Genomic DNA, 21043 nt, shown 5'->3' with positions numbered 1-21043 from the left:
CTCTCAGACTCTCTCGCAGTCTCTCTCTCAGTCTCTCTCTCAGACTCTCTCAGACTCTCTCGCAGTCTCTCTCTCAGACTCTCTCTCAGTCCCTCTCTCAGACTCTCTTGCAGTCTCTCTCTCACTCTCTCGCAGTCTCTCTCTCAGACTCTCGCAGTCTCTCTCTCAGACTCTCTCTCAGACTCTCTCTCAGTCCCTCTCTCAGTCTCTCTCTCTGTCTCTCTCTCAGACTCTCGCAGTCTCTCTCTCAGTCCCTCTCTCAGACTCTCTCAGTCCCTCTCTCAGTCTCTCTCTCTGTCTCTCTCTCAGACTCTCGCAGTCTCTCTCTCAGACTCTCTCTCAGTCCCTCTCTCAGTCTCTCTCTCTGTCTCTCTCTCAGACTCTCGCAGTCTCTCTCTCAGTCCCTCTCTCAGACTCTCTCAGTCCCTCTCTCAGTCTCTCTCTCTGTCTCTCTCTCAGACTCTCGCAGTCTCTCTCTCAGACTCTCTCTCAGTCCCTCTCTCAGTCTCTCTCTCAGACTCTCTCGCAGTCCCTCTCGCAGTCTCTCTCTCAGTCCCTCTCTCAGACTCTCTCTCAGTCCCTCTCTCAGTCTCTCTCTCTGTCTCTCTCTCAGACTCTCGCAGTCTCTCTCTCAGACTCTCTCTCAGTCCCTCTCTCAGTCTCTCTCTCTGTCTCTCTCTCAGACTCTCTCTCTGTCTCTCTCGCAGTCTCTCTCTCAGACTCTCGCAGTCTCTCTCTCAGTCCCTCTCTCAGTCTCTCTCTCAGACTCTCGCAGTCTCTCTCTCAGACTCTCGCAGTCTCTCTCTCAGTCCCTCTCTCAGTCTCTCTCTCAGACTCTCGCAGTCTCTCTCGCAGTCCCTCCCTTCCGGACCTCCCTCCCTTCCGGAGCTCCTCCCTCCTCCCTCCCTCCCGGACCCGCGGGGATGGCGTTCGGGAAACCGGCGAAAGATCCTTTCAGCAGCCGGAGCGGGAAACTGGTCGGTAAGAACCGGGACCGGGGACTGGGGACTGGGGTCGGGATCCCGGGAATGTTGAGGTCGGGAATCTCCCGCCCGCGGAGACACCGAGAAATTTCCCATTGAGACCAAACTGAGCAAAGTTAGAAATTCACAGGGTCAGTACTGAGGGAGTGCCGCACTGTCAGAGAGACAGTACTGAGGGAGTGCTGCACTGTCAGAGGGTCAGTACTGAGGGAGTGCTGCACTGTCAGGGGGTCAGTACTGAGGGAGTGCCGCACTGTCAGAGGGTCAGTACTGAGGGAGTGCTGCACTGTCAGAGGGTCAGTACTGAGGGAGTGCCGCACTGTCAGAGGGTCAGTACTGAGGGAGTGCCGCACTGTCAGAGGGTCAGTACTGAGGGAGTGCCGCACTGTCAGAGGGTCAGTACTGAGGGAGTGCCGCACTGTCAGAGGGTCAGTACTGAGGGAGTGCTGCACTGTCAGAGGGTCAGTACTGAGGGAGTGCCGCACTGTCAGAGGGTCAGTACTGAGGGAGTGCTGCACTGTCAGAGGGTCAGTACTGAGGGAGAGCTGCACTGTCAGGGGGTCAGTACTGAGGGAGTGCCGCACTGTCAGAGGGTCAGTACTGAGGGAGTGCCGCACTGTCAGAGGGTCAGTACTGAGGGAGTGCCGCACTGTCAGAGGGTCAGTACTGAGGGAGCTCCGCACTGTCGGAGGGTCAGTACTGAGGGAGTGCCGCACTGTCAGAGGGTCAGTACTGAGGGAGTGCCGCACTGTCAGAGGGTCAGTACTGAGGGAGTGCCGCATTGTCAGAGGGTCAGTACTGAGGGAGTGCTGCACTGTCAGGGGGTCAGTACTGAGGGAGCTCCGCACTGTCGGAGGGTCAGTACTGAGGGAGTGCCGCATTGTCAGAGGGTCAGTACTGAGGGAGTGCCGCACTGTCAGAGGGTCAGTGCTGAGGGAGTGCTGCACTGTCAGAGGGTCAGTGCTGAGGGAGTGCCGCACTGTCAGAGGGTCAGTACTGAGGGAGTGCCGCACTGTCAGAGGGTCAGTACTGAGGGAGTGCCGCACTGTCAGAGGGTCAGTACTGAGGGAGCTCCGCACTGTCGGAGGGTCAGTACTGAGGGAGTGCCGCACTGTCAGAGGGTCAGTACTGAGGGAGTGCCGCACTGTCAGAGGGTCAGTACTGAGGGAGTGCCGCATTGTCAGAGGGTCAGTACTGAGGGAGTGCTGCACTGTCAGGGGGTCAGTACTGAGGGAGCTCCGCACTGTCGGAGGGTCAGTACTGAGGGAGTGCCGCATTGTCAGAGGGTCAGTACTGAGGGAGTGCCGCACTGTCAGAGGGTCAGTGCTGAGGGAGTGCTGCACTGTCAGAGGGTCAGTGCTGAGGGAGTGCCGCACTGTCAGAGGGTCAGTACTGAGGGAGTGCCGCACTGTCAGAGGGTCAGTACTGAGGGAGTGCCGCACTGTCAGAGGGTCAGTACTGAAGGAGTGCCGCACTGTCAGAGGGTCAGTACTGAGGGAGTGCTGCACTGTCAGAGGGTCAGTGCTGAGGGAGTGCCGCACTGTCAGAGGGTCAGTACTGAGGGAGTGCTGCACTGTCAGAGGGTCAGCACTGAGGGAGTGCTGCACTGCCAGAGGGTCAGTACTGAGGGAGTGCTGCACTGTCAGAGGGTCAGTACTGAGAGAGTGCCGCACTGTCAGAGGGTCAGTACTGAGGGAGTGCCGCACTGTCAGAGGGTCAGTACTGAGGGAGTGCCGCACTGCCAGAGGGTCAGTACTGAGGGAGTGCCGCACTGTCAGAGGGTCAGTACTGAGGGAGTGCCGCACTGTCAGAGGGTCAGTACTGAGGGAGTGCCGCACTGCCAGAGGGTCAGTACTGAGGGAGTGCTGCACTGTCAGAGGGTCAGTACTGAGGGAGCGCTGCACTGTCAGAGGTTCAGTACTGAGGGAGTGCCGCACTGTCAGAGGGTCAGTACTGAGGGAGTGCTGCACTGTCAGAGGGTCAGTACTGAGGGAGCGCCGCACTGTCAGAGGGTCAGTACTGAGGGAGTGCTGCACTGTCAGCGGGTCAGTACTGAGGGAGTGCCGCACTGTCAGAGGGTCAGTACTGAGGGAGCGCCGCACTGTCAGAGGGTCAGTACTGAGGGAGTGCCGCACTGTCACAGGGTCAGTACTGAGGGAATGCTGCACTGTCAGAGACTGTCAGAGGGTCAGTACTGAGGGAGTGCTGCACTGTAAGAGGGTGAGTTCTGAGGGAGTGCTGCACTGTCAGAGGGTCAGTACTGAGGGAGTGCCGCACTGTCAGAGGGTCAGTACTGAGGGAGTGCTGCACTGTCAGAGGATCAGTACTGAGGGAGTGCCAAACTGTCAGAGGGTCAGTACTGAGGGAGTGCTGCACTGTCAGAGGGTCAGTACTGAGGGGGTGCTGCACTGTCAGAGGGTCACTACTGAGGGAGTGTTGCACTGTCAGAGGGTCAGTACTGAGGGAGTGCTGCACTGTCAGAGGGTCCATACTGAGGGAGTGCCGCACTGTCAGAGGATCAGTATTGAGGGAGTGCCGCACTGTCAGAGGGTCAGTACTGAGGGAGTGCCGCACTGTCAGAGGGTCAGTACTGAGGGAGTGCTGCACTGTCAGAGGGTCAGTACTGAGGCAGTGCTGCACTGTCAGAGGGTCAGTACTGAGGGAGCGCCGCACTGTCAGAGGGTCAGTACTGAGGGAGTGCCACACTGTCAGAGGGTCAGTACTGAGGGAGCGCCGTACTGTCAGAGGGTCAGTACTGAGGGAATGCCGCACTGTCAGAGGGTCAGTACTGAGGGAGTGCCGCACTGTCAGAGGGTCAGTACTGAGGGAGTGCTGCACTGTCAGAGGGTCAGTACTGAGGGAGGGCTGCACTGTCAGAGGGTCAGTACTGAGGGAGTGCCGCACTGTCAGAGGGTCAGTACTGAGGGAGTGCCGCTCTGTCAGAGGGTCAGTACCGAGGGAGTGCCGCACTGTCAGAGGGTCAGTACTGAGGGAGTGCCGCACTGCCAGAGGGTGAGTACTGAGGGAGCGCTGCACTGTCAGAGGGTGAGTACTGAGGGAGCGCCGCACTGTCAGAGGGTCAGTACTGAGGGAGTGCCCCACTGTCAGAGGGTCAGTACTGAGGGAGTGCCGCACTGTCAGAGGGTCAGTACTGAGGGAGCGCCGCACTGTCAGAGGGTCAGTACTGAAGGAGCGCCGCACTGTCAGAGGGTCAGTACTGATGGAGCGCAGCACTGTCAGAGGGTGAGTACTGAGGGAGCGCCGCACTGTCAGAGGGTCAGTACTGAGGGAGTGCCGCACTGTCAGAGGGTCAGTACTGAGGGAGTGCCGCACTGTCAGAGGGTCAGTACTGAGGGAGCGCCGCACTGTCAGAGGGTGAGTACTGAGGGAGCGCCGCACTGTCAGAGGGTCAGTACTGAGGGAGTGCCGCACTGTCAGAGGGTGAGGACTGAGGGAGCGCCGCAATGTCAGAGGGTCAGTACTGAGGGAGTGCCGCACTGTCAGAGGGTGAGTACTGAGGGAGCGCCGCACTGTCAGAGGGTCAGTACTGAGGGAGTGCTGCACTGTCAGAGGGTCAGTACTGAGGGAGTGCCGCACTGTCAGAGGGTCAGTACTGAGGGAGTGCCGCACTGTCAGAGGGTCAGTACTGAGGGAGTGCTGCCTTGTCAGAGGGTCAGTACTGAGGGAGTGCCGCACTGTCAGAGGGTCAGTACTGAGGGAGCGCCGCACTGTCAAGAGGGTCAGTACTGAGGGAGCGCCGCACTGTCAGAGGGTCAGTACTGAGGGAGCGCCGCACTGTCAGAGGGTCAGTACTGAGGGAGTGCTGCACTGTCAGAGGGTTAGTACTGAGGGAGTGCTGCACTGTCAGAGAGTCAGTACTGAGGGAGTGCTGCACTGTCAGAGGGTCAGTACTGAGGGAGTGCTGCACTGTCAGAGGGTCAGTACTGACGGAGTGCCGCACTGTCAGAGGGTCAGTACTGAGGGAGTGCCGCACTGTCAGAGGGTCAGTACTGAGGGAGTGCCGCACTGTCAGAGGGTCAGTACTGAGGGAGTGCCGCACTGTCAGAGGGTCAGTACTGAGGGAGTGCCGCACTGTCAGAGGGTCAGTACTGAGGGGGTGCCGCACTGTCAGAGGGTCAGTACTGAGGGGGTGCCGCACTGTCAGAGGGTCAGTACTGAGGGAGTGCCGCACTGTCAGTGGGTCAGTACTGAGGGGGTGCCGCACTGTCAGAGGGTCAGTACTGAGGGGGTGCCGCACTGTCAGAGGGTCAGTACTGAGGGAGTGCCACACTGTCAGAGGGTCAGTACTCAGGGTGTGCCGCACTGTCAGAGGGTCAGTACTGAGGGAGTGCTGCACTGTCAGAGGGTCAGTACTGAGGGAGTGCCGCACTGTCAGAGGGTCAGTACTGAGGGAGCCCCGCACTGTCAGAGGGTCAGTACTGAGGGAGTACTGCACTGTCAGAAGGTCAGTACTGAGGGAGTGCTGCATTGTCTGAGGGTCAGTACTGAGGGAGTGCTGCACTGTCAGAGGGTCAGTACTGAGGGAGTTCTGCACTGTCAGAGGGTCAGTACTGAGGGAGTGCCGTGGGGAGAGAGAGGGAGGGAGTGGCGTGGGGAGAGAGAGGGAGGGAGTGGCGTGGGGAGAGAGAGGGAGGGACGTGGGGAGAGAGAAGGAGGGACGTGGGGAGAGAGGGAGGGGCGTGGGGAGAGAGGGAGGGGCTTGGGGAGAGAGGGAGGGACGTGGGGAGAGAGATGGAGGGGCGTGGAGAGAGAGAGGGAGGGGCGTGGGGAGAGAGAGGGAGGGGCGTGGGGAGAGAGAGGGAGGGGCGTGCGGAGAGAGAGGGAGGGGCGTGGGGGGAGAGAGGGAGGGGCGTGGGGAGAGAGAGGGAGGGGCGTGGGGAGAGAGAGGGAGGGGCGTGGGGAGAGAGAGGGAGGGGCGTGGGGAGAGAGAGGGAGGGGAGAGAGAGGGAGGGGAGAGAGAGGGAGGGGTGTGGTGAGAGAGAGGGAGGGGTGGGGGAGAGAGAGGGAGGGGCGGGGGAGAGAGATGGAGGGGCGTGGGGAAGAGAGAGGGTGCAATGGGAGAGATAGCGAGAGGGCTAGAAGGTAGGCGAGAGAGAGAGAGAGAGAGTGTATGGGGTAGGAGAGGGAGAGACGGTGCGTGGGGTAGGGTCGAGGTAGAAAGTGAGGGGGGGTGCTAGACATTGAGCAGTGAGGGGGTGGTGCTAGACATTGCTAGGACCGTGATTCTGGGTGTGGGGGAAACTGCAGGGATGAAGGAGGCATTGGTTGGGGGTGTCCAAATAGATACTTGATTACTGAACAGTTTAATTCCACAAGAATGATTTGCATTTGTGTGTTATCAGATTTCAAAGTGTGTTACATAGTGTGTAATGCTGCGGGGCAGTGTGTCACAGTGTGAAATGCTGCGGGGCAGTGTGTCACAGTGTGTAATGCTGAGGGGCAGTGTGTCACAGTGTGTAATGCTGAGGGGCAGTGTGTCACAGTGTGAAATGCTGAGGGGCAGTGTGTCACAGTGTGTAATGCTGAGGGGCAGTGTGTCACAGTGTGTAATGCTGAGGGGCAGTGTGTCACAGTGTGAAATGCTGCGGGGCAGTGTGTCACAGTGTGTAATGCTGAGGGGCAGTGTGTCACAGTGTGTAATACTGCGGGGCAGTGTGTCACAGTGTGAAATGCTGCGGGGCAGTGTGTCACAGTGTGTAATGCTGAGGGGCAGTGTGTCACAGTGTGAAATGCTGCGGGGCAGTGTGTCACAGTGTGTAATGCTGAGGGGCAGTGTGTCACAGTGTGCAATGCTGAGGGGCAGTGTGTCACAGTGTGTAATGCTGAGGGGCAGTGTGTCACAGTGTGTAATGCTGAGGGGCAGTGTGTCACAGTGTGAAATGCTGCGGGGCAGTGTGTCACAGTGTGTAATGCTGAGGGGCAGTGTGTCACAGTGTGAAATGCTGCGGGGCAGTGTGTCACTGTGTGTAATGCTGAGGGGCAGTGTGTCACTGTGTAATGCTGAGGGGCAGTGTGTCACAGTGTGTAATGCTGAGTGGCAGTGTGTCACACTGTGTAATGCTGAGGGGCAGTGTGTCACAGTGTGTAATGCTGCGGGGCAGTGTGTCACAGTGTGTAATACTGAGGGGCAGTGTGTCACAGTGTGTAATGCTGAGGTGCAGTGTGTCACAGTGTGTAATGCTGCGGGGCAGTGTGTCACAGTGTGTAATGCTGCGGGGCAGTGTGTCACAGTGTGTAATGCTGCGGGGCAGTGTGTCACAGTGTGTAATGCTGCGGGGCAGTGTGTCACAGTGTGAAATGCTGAGGGGCAGTGTGTCACAGTGTGAAATGCTGAGGGGCAGTGTGTCACAGTGTGTAATGCTGAGGGGCAGTGTGTCACAGTGTGTAATGCTGAGGGGCAGTGTGTCACAGTGTGTAATGCTGCGGGGCAGTGTGTCACAGTGTGTAATGCTGAGGGGCAGTGTGTCACAGTGTGTAATGCTGAGGGGCAGTGTGTCACAGTGTGTACTGCTGAGGGGCAGTGTGTCACAGTGTGTAATGCTGCGGGGCAGTGTGTCACAGTGTGTAATGCTGCGGGGCAGTGTGTCACAGTGTGTAATGCTGAGGGGCAGTGTGTCACAGTGTGTAATGCTGCGGGGCAGTGTGTCACAGTGTGTAAGGCTGAGGGGCAGTGTGTCACAGTGTGTAATACTGCGGGGCAGTGTGTCACAGTCTGTAATGCTGAGGGGCAGTGTGTCACAGTGTGTAATGCTGAGGGGCAGTGTGTCACACTGTGTAATGCTGCGGGGCAGTGTGTCACAGTGTGTAATGCTGCGGGGCAGTGTGTCACAGTGTGTAATGCTGCGGGACAGTGTGTCACACTGTGTAATGCTGCGGGGCAGTGTGTCACACTGTGTAATGCTGCGGGGCAGTGTGTCACAGTGTGTAATGCTGCGGGGCAGTGTGTCACAGTGTGTAATGCTGCGGGGCAGTGTGTCACACTGTGTAATGCTGAGGGGCAGTGTGTCACAGTGTGTAATGCTGAGGGGCAGTGTGTCACAGTGTGTAATGCTGAGGGGCAGTGTGTCACAGTGTGTAATGCTGAGGGGCAGTGTGTCACAGTGTGTAATGCTGAGGGGCAGTGTGTCACAGTGTGTAATACTGCGGGGCAGTGTGTCACAGTCTGTAATGCTGAGGGGCAGTGTGTCACAGTGTGAAATACTGCGGGGCAGTGTGTCACAGTGTGAAATGCTGCGGGGCAGTGTGTCACAGTGTGTAATGCTGAGGGGCAGTGTGTCACAGTGTGTAATACTGCGGGGCAGTGTGTCACAGTCTGTAATGCTGAGGGGCAGTGTGTCACAGTGTGAAATGCTGCGGGGCAGTGTGTCACAGTGTGTAATGCTGAGGGACAGTGTGTCACAGTGTGAAATGCTGCGGGGCAGTGTCTTACAGTGTGTAATGCTGCGGGGCAGTGTGTCACACTGTGTAATGCTGAGGGGCAGTGTGTCACAGTGTGAAATGCTGAGGGGCAGTGTGTCACAGTGTGTAATGCTGCGGGGCAGTGTGTCACACTGTGTAATGCTGCGGGGCAGTGTGTCACAGTGTGTAATGCTGCGGGGCAGTGTGTCACAGTGTGTAATGCTGCGGGGCAGTGTGTCACAGTGTGTAATGCTGAGGGGCAGTGTGTCACAGTCTGTAATGCTGAGGGGCAGTGTGTCACAGTGTGAAATGCTGAGGGGCAGTGTGTCACAGTGTGTAATGCTGAGGGGCAGTGTGTCACAGTGTGTAATACTGCGGGGCAGTGTGTCACAGTGTGTAATGCTGCGGGGCAGTGTGTCACACTGTGTAATGCTGAGGGGCAGTGTGTCACAGTGTGTAATGCTGAGGGGCAGTGTGTCACAGTGTGTAATGCTGAGGGGCAGTGTGTCACAGTGTGTAATGCTGAGGGGCAGTGTGTCACAGTGTGTAATGCTGAGGGGCAGTGTGTCACAGTGTGTAATACTGCGGGGCAGTGTGTCACAGTCTGTAATGCTGAGGGGCAGTGTGTCACAGTGTGAAATGCTGCGGGGCAGTGTGTCACAGTGTGAAATGCTGCGGGGCAGTGTGTCACAGTGTGTAATGCTGCGGGGCAGTGTGTCACACTGTGTAATGCTGAGGGGCAGTGTGTCACAGTGTGTAATGCTGAGGTGCAGTGTGTCACAGTGTGTAATGCTGAGGGGCAGTGTGTCACAGTGTGTAATGCTGAGGGGCAGTGTGTCACAGTGTGTAATGCTGAGGGGCAGTGTGTCACAGTGTGTAATACTGCGGGGCAGTGTGTCACAGTCTGTAATGCTGAGGGGCAGTGTGTCACAGTGTGAAATGCTGCGGGGCAGTGTGTCACAGTGTGAAATGCTGCGGGGCAGTGTGTCACAGTGTGTAATGCTGAGGGGCAGTGTGTCACAGTGTGTAATACTGCGGGGCAGTGTGTCACAGTCTGTAATGCTGAGGGGCAGTGTGTCACAGTGTGAAATGCTGCGGGGCAGTGTGTCACAGTGTGTAATGCTGAGGGACAGTGTGTCACAGTGTGAAATGCTGCGGGGCAGTGTGTTACAGTGTGTAATGCTGCGGGGCAGTGTGTCACACTGTGTAATGCTGAGGGGCAGTGTGTCACAGTGTGAAATGCTGAGGGGCAGTGTGTCACAGTGTGTAATGCTGCGGGGCAGTGTGTCACACTGTGTAATGCTGCGGGGCAGTGTGTCACAGTGTGTAATGCTGCGGGGCAGTGTGTCACAGTCTGTAATGCTGAGGGGCAGTGTGTCACAGTGTGAAATGCTGAGGGGCAGTGTGTCACAGTGTGTAATGCTGAGGGGCAGTGTGTCACAGTGTGTAATACTGCGGGGCAGTGTGTCACAGTGTGTAATGCTGAGGGGCAGTGTGTCACAGTGTGTAATGCTGCGGGGCAGTGTGTCACACTGTGTAATGCTGAGGGGCAGTGTGTCACAGTGTGTAATGCTGAGGGGCAGTGTGTCACAGTGTGTAATGCTGAGGGGCAGTGTGTCACAGTGTGTAATACTGCGGGGCAGTGTGTCACAGTGTGTAATGCTGAGGGGCAGTGTGTCACAGTGTGAAATGCTGCGGGGCAGTGTGTCACAGTGTGTAATGCTGAGGGGCAGTGTGTCACAGTGTGTAATACTGCGGGGCAGTGTGTCACAGTGTGAAATGCTGCGGGGCAGTGTGTCACAGTGTGTAATGCTGAGGGGCAGTGTGTCACAGTGTGTAATACTGCGGGGCAGTGTGTCACAGTCTGTAATGCTGAGGGGCAGTGTGTCACAGTGTGTAATGCTGAGGGGCAGTGTGTCACAGTGTGTAATGCTGAGGGGCAGTGTGTCACAGTGTGTAATACTGCGGGGCAGTGTGTCACAGTCTGTAATGCTGAGGGGCAGTGTGTCACAGTCTGTAATGCTGAGGGGCAGTGTGTCACAGTGTGTAATACTGCGGGGCAGTGTGTCACAGTGTGAAATGCTGCAGGGCAGTGTGTCACACCGTGTAATACTGCGGGGCAGTGTGTCACAGTGTGTAATGCTGCGGGGCAGTGTGTCACAGTGTGAAATGCTGCGGGGCAGTGTGTCACAGTGTGTAATGCTGAGGGGCAGTGTGTCACAGTGTGAAATGCTGCGGGGCAGTGTGTCACAGTGTGTAATGCTGAGGGGCAGTGTGTCACAGTGTGAAATGCTGAGGGGCAGTGTGTCACAGTGTGAAATGCTGCGGGGCAGTGTGTCACAGTGTGTAATGCTGAGGGGCAGTGTGTCACAGTGTGTAATGCTGCGGGGCAGTGTGTCACAGTCTGTAATGGTGAGGGGCAGTGTGTCACAGTGTGTAATGCTGAGGGGCAGTGTGTCACAGTGTGTAATGCTGAGGGGCAGTGTGTCACAGTGTGTAATGCTGAGGGGCAGTGTGTCACAGTGTGAAATGCTGAGGGGCAGTGTGTCACAGTGTGTAATGCTGAGGGGCAGTGTGTCACAGTGTGAAATGCTGAGGGGCAGTGTGTCACAGTGTGAAATGCTGAGGGGCAGTGTGTCACAGTGTGTAATGCTGAGGGGCAGTGTGTCACACTGTGTAATGCTGCGGGGCAGTGTGTCACACTGTGTAATGCTGCGGGGCAGTGTGTCACAGTGTGTAATGCTGAGGGGCAGTGTGTCACAGTCTGTAATGCTGAGGGGCAGTGTGTCACAGTGTGAAATGCTGCGGGGCAGTGTGTCACACTGTGTAATGCTGAGGGGCAGTGTGTCACAGTGTGAAATGCTGCGGGGCAGTGTGTCACAGTGTGTAATGCTGAGGGGCAGTGTGTCACAGTGTGTAATGCTGCGGGGCAGTGTGTCACAGTGTGAAATGCTGAGGGGCAGTGTGTCACAGTGTGTAATGCTGAGGGGCAGTGTGTCACAGTGTGAAATGCTGAGGGGCAGTGTGTCACAGTGTAAAATGCTGCGGGGCAGTGTGTCACAGTGTGTAATGCTGAGGGGCAGTGTGTCACAGTGTGTAATGCTGCGGGGCAGTGTGTCACAGTGTGTAATGCTGAGGGGCAGTGTGTCACAGTGTGAAATGCTGCGGGGCAGTGTGTCACAGTGTGTAATGCTGAGGGGCAGTGTGTCACACTGTGTAATGCTGAGGGGCAGTGTGTCACAGTGTGTAATGCTGAGGGGCAGTGTGTCACACTGTGTAATGCTGAGGGGCAGTGTGTCACACTGTGTAATGCTGAGGGGCAGTGTGTCACACTGTGTAATGCTGAGGGGCAGTGTGTCACACTGTGTAATGCTGCGGGGCAGTGTGTCACAGTGTGTAATGCTGCGGGGCAGTGTGTCACAGTGTGTAATGCTGCGGGGCAGTGTGTCACACTGTGTAATGCTGCGGGGCAGTGTGTCACAGTGTGTAATGCTGCGGGGCAGTGTGTCACAGTGTGTAATGCTGCGGGGCAGTGTGTCACACTGTGTAATGCTGAGGGGCAGTGTGTCACAGTGTGTAATGCTGAGGGGCAATGTGTCACAGTGTGTAATGCTGAGGGGCAGTGTGTCACAGTGTGTAATGCTGAGGGGCAGTGTGTCACAGTGTGTAATGCTGAGGGGCAGTGTGTCACAGTGTGTAATACTGCGGGGCAGTGTGTCACAGTCTGTAATGCTGAGGGGCAGTGTGTCACAGTGTGAAATGCTGAGGGGCAGTGTGTCACAGTGTGTAATGCTGCGGGGCAGTGTGTCACAGTGTGTAATGCTGCGGGGCAGTGTGTCACAGTGTGTAATGCTGCGGGGCAGTGTGTCACAGTGTGAAATGCTGAGTGGCAGTGTGTCACAGTGTGTAATGCTGAGGGGCAGTGTGTCACAGTGTGAAATGCTGAGGGGCAGTGTGTCACAGTGTGTAATACTGCGGGGCAGTATGTCACAGTGTGTAATGCTGAGGGGCAGTGTGTCACAGTGTGAAATGCTGCGGGGCAGTGTGTCACAGTGTGTAATGCTGAGTGGCAGTGTGTCACAGTGTGTAATACTGCGGGGCAGTGTGTCACAGTGTGAAATGCTGCGGGGCAGTGTGTCACAGTGTGTAATGCTGAGGGGCAGTGTGTCACAGTGTGTAATACTGCGGGGCAGTGTGTCACAGTCTGTAATGCTGAGGGGCAGTGTGTCACAGTGTGTAATGCTGAGGGGCAGTGTGTCACAGTGTGTAATGCTGAGGGGCAGTGTGTCACAGTGTGTAATACTGCGGGGCAGTGTGTCACAGTCTGTAATGCTGCGGGGCAGTGTGTCACAGTGTGTCATGCTGAGGGGCAGTGTGTCACAGTGTGAAATGCTGCGGGGCAGTGTGTCACACTGTGTAATGCTGCGGGGCAGTGTGTCACAGTGTGTAATACTGCGGGGCAGTGTGTCACAGTCTGTAATGCTGAGGGGCAGTGTGTCACAGTGTGTAATGCTGCGGGGCAGTGTGTCACAGTGTGTAATGCTGAGGGGCAGTGTGTCACAGTGTGTAATGCTGAGGGGCAGTGTGTCACAGTGTGTAATACTGCGGGGCAGTGTGTCACAGTCTGTAATGCTGCGGGGCAGTGTGTCACAGTGTGTAATGCTGAGGGGCAGTGTGTCACAGTGTGAAATGCTGCGGGGCAGTGTGTCACAGTGTGTAATGCTGAGGGGCAGTGTGTCACAGTGTGTAATGCTGCGGGGCAGTGTGTCACAGTGTGAAATGCTGCGGGGCAGTGTGTCACAGTGTGTAATGCTGAGGGGCAGTGTGTCACAGTGTGTAATGCTGCGGGGCAGTGTGTCACAGTGTGTAATGCTGAGGGGCAGTGTGTCACAGTGTGAAATGCTGCGGGGCAGTGTGTCACAGTGTGTAATGCTGAGGGGCAGTGTGTCACAGTGTGAAATGCTGAGGGGCAGTGTGTCACACTGTGTAATGCTGCAGGGCAGTGTGTCACAGTGTGTAATGCTGCGGGGCAGTGTGTAACAGTGTGTGATGCTGCGGGGCAGTGTGTTACAGTGTGAAATGCTGCGGGGCAGTGTGTCACAGTGTGTAATGCTGCGGGGCAGTGTGTCACAGTGTGTAATGCTGCGGGGCAGTGTGTCACAGTGTGTAATGCTGCGGGGCAGTGTGTCACAGTGTGTAATGCTGCGGGGCAGTGTGTCACAGTGTGTAATGCTGCGGGGCAGTGTGTCACAGTGTGTAATGCTGAGGGGCAGTGTGTCACAGTGTGTAATGCTGCGGGGCAGTGTGTCACAGTGTGTAATGCTGAGGGGCAGTGTGTCACAGTGTGTAATGCTGCGGGGCAGTGTGTCACAGTGTGAAATGCTGAGGGGCAGTGTGTCACAGTGTGTAATGCTGCGGGTCAGTGTGTCACAGTGTGTAATGCTGAGGGGCAGTGTGTCACAGTGTGTAATGCTGAGGGGCAGTGTGTTACAGTGTGAAATGCTGCGGGGCAGTGTGTCACAGTGTGTAATGCTGCGGGGCAGTGTGTCACAGTGTGTAATGCTGCGGGGCAGTGTGTCACAGTGTGTAATGCTGCGGGGCAGTGTGTTACAGTGTGAAATGCTGCGGGGCAGTGTGTCACAGTGTGTAATGCTGCGGGGCAATGTGTCACAGTGTGTAATGCTGAGGGGCAGTGTGTCACAGTGTGTAATGCTGAGGGGCAGTGTGTCACAGTGTGTAATGCTGCGGGGCAGTGTGTTACAGTGTGAAATGCTGCGGGGCAGTGTGTCACAGTGTGTAATGCTGCGGGGCAGTGTGTCACAGTGTGTAATGCTGCGGGGCAGTGTGTCACAGTGTGTAATGCTGCGGGGCAGTGTGTCACAGTGTGTAATGCTGCGGGGCAGTGTGTTACAGTGTGAAATGCTGCGGGGCAGTGTGTCACAGTGTGTAATGCTGCGGGGCAGTGTGTCACAGTGTGTAATGCTGAGGGGCAGTGTGTCACAGTGTGTAATGCTGAGGGGCAGTGTGTCACAGTGTGAAATGCTGCGGGGCAGTGTGTCACAGTGTGTAATGCTGCGGGGCAGTGTGTCACAGTGTGTAATGCTGAGGGGCAGTGTGTCACAGTGTGTAATGCTGAGGGGCAGTGTGTCACAGTGTGTAATGCTGCGGGGCAGTGTGTTACAGTGTGAAATGCTGCGGGGCAGTGTGTCACAGTGTGTAATGCTGCGGGGCAGTGAGTCACAGTGTGTAATGCTGCGGGGCAGTGTGTCACAGTGTGTAATGCTGAGGGGCAGTGTGTCACAGTGTGTAATGCTGCGGGGCAGTGTGTCACAGTGTGAAATGCTGCGGGGCAGTGTGTCACACTGTGTAATGCTGCGGGGCAGTCTGTCACAGTGTGTAATGCTGCGGGGCAGTGTGTCACAGTGTGTAATGCTGCGGGGCAGTGTGTCACAGTGTGTAATGCTGAGGGGCAGTGTGTCACAGTGTGTAATGCTGAGGAGCAGTGTGTCACAGTGAGTAATGCTGAGGGGCAGTGTGTCACAGTGTGTAATGCTGAGGGGCAGTGTGTCACAGTGTGTAATACTGCGGGGCAGTGTGTCACAGTGTGTAATGCTGCGGGGCAGTGTGTTACAGTGTGAAATGCTGCGGGGCAGTGTGTCACAGTGTGTAATGCTGCGGGGCAGTGTGTCACAGTGTGTAATGCTGCGGGGCAGTGTGTTACAGTGTGAAATGCTGCGGGGCAGTGTGTCACAGTGTGTAATGCTGCGGGGCAGTGTGTCACAGTGTGTAATGCTGCGGGGCAGTGTGTCACAGTGTGTAATGCTGCGGGGCAGTGTGTCACAGTGTGTAATGCTGCGGGGCAGTGTGTCACAGTGTGTAATGCTGCGGGGCAGTGTGTTACAGTGTGAAATGCTGCGGGGCAGTGTGTCACAGTGTGTAATGCTGCGGGGCAGTGTGTCACAGTGTGTAATGCTGCGGGGCAGTGTGTCACAGTGTGTAATGCTGAGGGGCAGTGTGTCACAGTGTGTAATGCTGAGGGGCAGTGTGTCACTGTGTGTAATGCTGCGGGGCAGTGTGTTACAGTGTGAAATGCTGCGGGGCAGTGTGTCACAGTGTGTAATGCTGCGGGGCATTGTGTCACAGTGTGTAATGCTGCGGGGCAGTGTGTCACAGTGTGTAATGCTGAGGGGCAGTGTGTCACAGTGTGTAATGCTGAGGGGCAGTGTGTCACAGTGTGTAATGCTGCGGGGCAGTGTGTCACAGTGTGAAATGCTGCGGGGCAGTGTGTCACACTGTGTAATGCTGCGGGGCAGTGTGTCACAGTGTGTAATGATGCGGGGCAGTGTGTCACAGTGTGTAATGCTGCGGGGCAGTGTGTCACAGTGTGTAATGCTGAGGGGCAGTGTGTCACAGTGTGTAATGCTGAGGAGCAGTGTGTCACAGTGTGTAATGCTGAGGGGCAGTGTGTCACACTGTAATGCTGCGGGACAGTGTGTCACAGTGTGTAATGCTGAGGGGCAGTGTGTCACAGTGTGTAATGCTGAGGGGCAGTGTTTTACAGTGTGTAATGCTGCGGGGCAGTGTGTCACAGTGTGTAATGCTGAGGGGCAGTGTGTCACAGTGTGTAATGCTGAGGGGCAGTGTGTCACACTGTGTAATGCTGAGGGGCAGTGTGTCACAGTGTGTAATGCTGAGGGGCAGTGTGTCACAGTGTGTAATGCTGCGGGGCAGTGTGTCACAGTGTGTAATGCTGCGGGGCAGTGTGTCACAGTGTGTAATGCTGAGGGGCAGTGTGTCACAGTGTGAAATGCTGAGGGGCAGTGTGTCACACTGTGTAATGCTGAGGGGCAGTGTGTCACAGTGTGAAATGCTGCGGGGCAGTGTGTCACAGTGTGTAATGCTGAGGCAGTGTGTCACAGTGTGAAATGCTGCGGGGCAGTGTGTCACAGTGTGTAATGCTGAGGGGCAGTGTGTCACAGTGTGAAATGCTGAGGGGCAGTGTGTCACACTGTGTAATGCTGAGGGGCAGTGTGTCACAGTGTGAAATGCTGCGGGGCAGTGTGTCACAGTGTGTAATGCTGAGGGGCAGTGTGTCACAGTGTGTAATGCTGCGGGGCAGTGTGTCACAGTGTGTAATGCTGAGGGGCAGTGTGTCACAGTGTGAAATGCTGCGGGGCAGTGTGTCACAGTGTGTAATGCTGCGGGGCAGTGTGTCACAGTGTGTAATGCTGAGGTGCAGTGTGTCACAGTGTGTAATGCTGCGGGGCAGTGTGTCACAGTGTGTAATGCTGCGGGGCAGTGTGTCACAGTGTGTAATGCTGAGGGGCAGTGTGTCACAGTGTGAAATGCTGAGGGGCAGTGTGTCACACTGTGTAATGCTGCAGGGCAGTGTGTCACAGTGTGTAATGCTGCGGGGCAGTGTGTAACAGTGTGTGATGCTGCGGGGCAGTGTGTTACAGTGTGAAATGCTGCGGGGCAGTGTGTCACAGTGTGTAATGCTGCGGGGCAGTGTGTCACAGTGTGTAATGCTGCGGGGCAGTGTGTCACAGTGTGTAATGCTGCGGGGCAGTGTGTCACAGTGTGTAATGCTGCGGGGCAGTGTGTCACAGTGTGTAATGCTGAGGGGCAGTGTGTCACAGTGTGTAATGCTGCGGGGCAGTGTGTCACAGTGTGTAATGCTGAGGGGCAGTGTGTCACAGTGTGTAATGCTGCGGGGCAGTGTGTCACAGTGTGAAATGCTGAGGGGCAGTGTGTCACAGTGTGTAATGCTGCGGGTCAGTGTGTCACAGTGTGTAATGCTGAGGGGCAGTGTGTCACAGTGTGTAATGCTGAGGGGCAGTGTGTTACAGTGTGAAATGCTGCGGGGCAGTGTGTCACAGTGTGTAATGCTGCGGGGCAGTGTGTCACAGTGTGTAATGCTGCGGGGCAGTGTGTCACAGTGTGTAATGCTGCGGGGCAGTGTGTTACAGTGTGAAATGCTGCGGGGCAGTGTGTCACAGTGTGTAATGCTGCGGGGCAATGTGTCACAGTGTGTAATGCTGAGGGGCAGTGTGTCACAGTGTGTAATGCTGAGGGGCAGTGTGTCACAGTGTGTAATGCTGCGGGGCAGTGTGTTACAGTGTGAAATGCTGCGGGGCAGTGTGTCACAGTGTGTAATGCTGCGGGGCAGTGTGTCACAGTGTGTAATGCTGCGGGGCAGTGTGTCACAGTGTGTAATGCTGCGGGGCAGTGTGTCACAGTGTGTAATGCTGCGGGGCAGTGTGTTACAGTGTGAAATGCTGCGGGGCAGTGTGTCACAGTGTGTAATGCTGCGGGGCAGTGTGTCACAGTGTGTAATGCTGAGGGGCAGTGTGTCACAGTGTGTAATGCTGAGGGGCAGTGTGTCACAGTGTGAAATGCTGCGGGGCAGTGTGTCACAGTGTGTAATGCTGCGGGGCAGTGTGTCACAGTGTGTAATGCTGAGGGGCAGTGTGTCACAGTGTGTAATGCTGAGGGGCAGTGTGTCACAGTGTGTAATGCTGCGGGGCAGTGTGTTACAGTGTGAAATGCTGCGGGGCAGTGTGTCACAGTGTGTAATGCTGCGGGGCAGTGAGTCACAGTGTGTAATGCTGCGGGGCAGTGTGTCACAGTGTGTAATGCTGAGGGGCAGTGTGTCACAGTGTGTAATGCTGCGGGGCAGTGTGTCACAGTGTGAAATGCTGCGGGGCAGTGTGTCACACTGTGTAATGCTGCGGGGCAGTCTGTCACAGTGTGTAATGCTGCGGGGCAGTGTGTCACAGTGTGTAATGCTGCGGGGCAGTGTGTCACAGTGTGTAATGCTGAGGGGCAGTGTGTCACAGTGTGTAATGCTGAGGAGCAGTGTGTCACAGTGAGTAATGCTGAGGGGCAGTGTGTCACAGTGTGTAATGCTGAGGGGCAGTGTGTCACAGTGTGTAATACTGCGGGGCAGTGTGTCACAGTGTGTAATGCTGCGGGGCAGTGTGTTACAGTGTGAAATGCTGCGGGGCAGTGTGTCACAGTGTGTAATACTGCGGGGCAGTGTGTCACAGTGTGTAATGCTGCGGGGCAGTGTGTTACAGTGTGAAATGCTGCGGGGCAGTGTGTCACAGTGTGTAATGCTGCGGGGCAGTGTGTCACAGTGTGTAATGCTGCGGGGCAGTGTGTCACAGTGTGTAATGCTGCGGGGCAGTGTGTCACAGTGTGTAATGCTGCGGGGCAGTGTGTCACAGTGTGTAATGCTGCGGGGCAGTGTGTCACAGTGTGTAATGCTGCGGGGCAGTGTGTTACAGTGTGAAATGCTGCGGGGCAGTGTGTCACAGTGTGTAATGCTGCGGGGCAGTGTGTCACAGTGTGTAATGCTGCGGGGCAGTGTGTCACAGTGTGTAATGCTGAGGGGCAGTGTGTCACAGTGTGTAATGCTGAGGGGCAGTGTGTCACAGTGTGTAATGCTGCGGGGCAGTGTGTTACAGTGTGAAATGCTGCGGGGCAGTGTGTCACAGTGTGTAATGCTGCGGGGCATTGTGTCACAGTGTGTAATGCTGCGGGGCAGTGTGTCACAGTGTGTAATGCTGAGGGGCAGTGTGTCACAGTGTGTAATGCTGAGGGGCAGTGTGTCACAGTGTGTAATGCTGCGGGGCAGTGTGTCACAGTGTGAAATGCTGCGGGGCAGTGTGTCACACTGTGTAATGCTGCGGGGCAGTGTGTCACAGTGTGTAATGATGCGGGGCAGTGTGTCACAGTGTGTAATGCTGCGGGGCAGTGTGTCACAGTGTGTAATGCTGAGGGGCAGTGTGTCACAGTGTGTAATGCTGAGGAGCAGTGTGTCACAGTGTGTAATGCTGAGGGGCAGTGTGTCACACTGTAATGCTGCGGGACAGTGTGTCACAGTGTGTAATGCTGAGGGGCAGTGTGTCACAGTGTGTAATGCTGAGGGGCAGTGTTTTACAGTGTGTAATGCTGCGGGGCAGTGTGTCACAGTGTGTAATGCTGAGGGGCAGTGTGTCACAGTGTGTAATGCTGAGGGGCAGTGTGTCACACTGTGTAATGCTGAGGGGCAGTGTGTCACAGTGTGTAATGCTGAGGGGCAGTGTGTCACAGTGTGTAATGCTGCGGGGCAGTGTGTCACAGTGTGTAATGCTGCGGGGCAGTGTGTCACAGTGTGTAATGCTGAGGGGCAGTGTGTCACAGTGTGAAATGCTGCGGGGCAGTGTGTCACAGTGTGTAATGCTGAGGGGCAGTGTGTCACAGTGTGAAATGCTGAGGGGCAGTGTGTCACACTGTGTAATGCTGAGGGGCAGTGTGTCACAGTGTGAAATGCTGCGGGGCAGTGTGTCACAGTGTGTAATGCTGAGGGGCAGTGTGTCACAGTGTGTAATGCTGCGGGGCAGTGTGTCACAGTGTGTAATGCTGAGGGGCAGTGTGTCACAGTGTGAAATGCTGCGGGGCAGTGTGTCACAGTGTGTAATGCTGCGGGGCAGTGTGTCACAGTGTGTAATGCTGAGGTGCAGTGTGTCACAGTGTGTAATGCTGCGGGGCAGTGTGTCACAGTGTGTAATGCTGCGGGGCAGTGTGTCACAGTGTGTAATGCTGCGGGGCAGTGTGTCACAGTGTGTAATGCTGCGGGGCAGTGTGTCACAGTGTGTAATGCTGAGGGGCAGTGTGTCACAGTGTGTAATGCTGAGGAGCAGTGTGTCACAGTGTGTAATGCTGAGGGGCAGTGTGTCACACTGTAATGCTGCGGGACAGTGTGTCACAGTGTGTAATGCTGAGGGGCAGTGTGTCACAGTGTGTAATGCTGAGGGGCAGTGTTTTACAGTGTGTAATGCTGCGGGGCAGTGTGTCACAGTGTGTAATGCTGAGGGGCAGTGTGTCACAGTGTGTAATGCTGAGGGGCAGTGTGTCACACTGTGTAATGCTGAGGGGCAGTGTGTCACAGTGTGTAATGCTGAGGGGCAGTGTGTCACAGTGTGTAATGCTGCGGGGCAGTGTGTCACAGTGTGTAATGCTGCGGGGCAGTGTGTCACAGTGTGTAATGCTGAGGGGCAGTGTGTCACAGTGTGAAATGCTGCGGGGCAGTGTGTCACAGTGTGTAATGCTGAGGGGCAGTGTGTCACAGTGTGAAATGCTGAGGGGCAGTGTGTCACACTGTGTAATGCTGAGGGGCAGTGTGTCACAGTGTGAAATGCTGCGGGGCAGTGTGTCACAGTGTGTAATGCTGAGGGGCAGTGTGTCACAGTGTGTAATGCTGCGGGGCAGTGTGTCACAGTGTGTAATGCTGAGGGGCAGTGTGTCACAGTGTGAAATGCTGCGGGGCAGTGTGTCACAGTGTGTAATGCTGCGGGGCAGTGTGTCACAGTGTGTAATGCTGAGGTGCAGTGTGTCACAGTGTGTAATGCTGCGGGGCAGTGTGTCACAGTGTGTAATGCTGCGGGGCAGTGTGTCACAGTGTGTAATGCTGAGGGGCAGTGTGTCACAGTGTGAAATGCTGCGGGGCAGTGTGTCACAGTGTGTAATGCTGAGGGGCAGTGTGTCACAGTGTGTAATGCTGAGGGGCAGTGTGTCACACTGTGTAATGCTGAGGGGCAGTGTGTCACAGTGTGTAATGCTGAGGGGCAGTGTGTCACAGTGTGTAATGCTGCGGG

General features: G+C 56.1%; 1 protein-coding gene across 1 annotated transcript in view; it reads left to right on the top strand.

The window, feature by feature from the left end:
- The first annotated feature begins 878 nt into the window (after positions 1 to 878).
- The window catches only part of LOC140395715 (TOM1-like protein 1), a 111122-nt gene continuing 90957 nt past the window's right edge, over positions 879 to 21043 (top strand). The window contains 1 exon segment of the mRNA XM_072483834.1: positions 879 to 981. Within this exon segment, the coding sequence (XP_072339935.1) occupies positions 924 to 981 (58 nt within the window). The 5' untranslated portion in view covers positions 879 to 923.

Source organism: Scyliorhinus torazame, chromosome 18 (assembly GCF_047496885.1).
Source record: "Scyliorhinus torazame isolate Kashiwa2021f chromosome 18, sScyTor2.1, whole genome shotgun sequence".
Lineage (NCBI taxonomy): Eukaryota > Metazoa > Chordata > Chondrichthyes > Carcharhiniformes > Scyliorhinidae > Scyliorhinus > Scyliorhinus torazame.
Note: the sequence above shows the minus strand (reverse complement) of the source record. Positions and strands in the feature narration are given on the sequence as shown.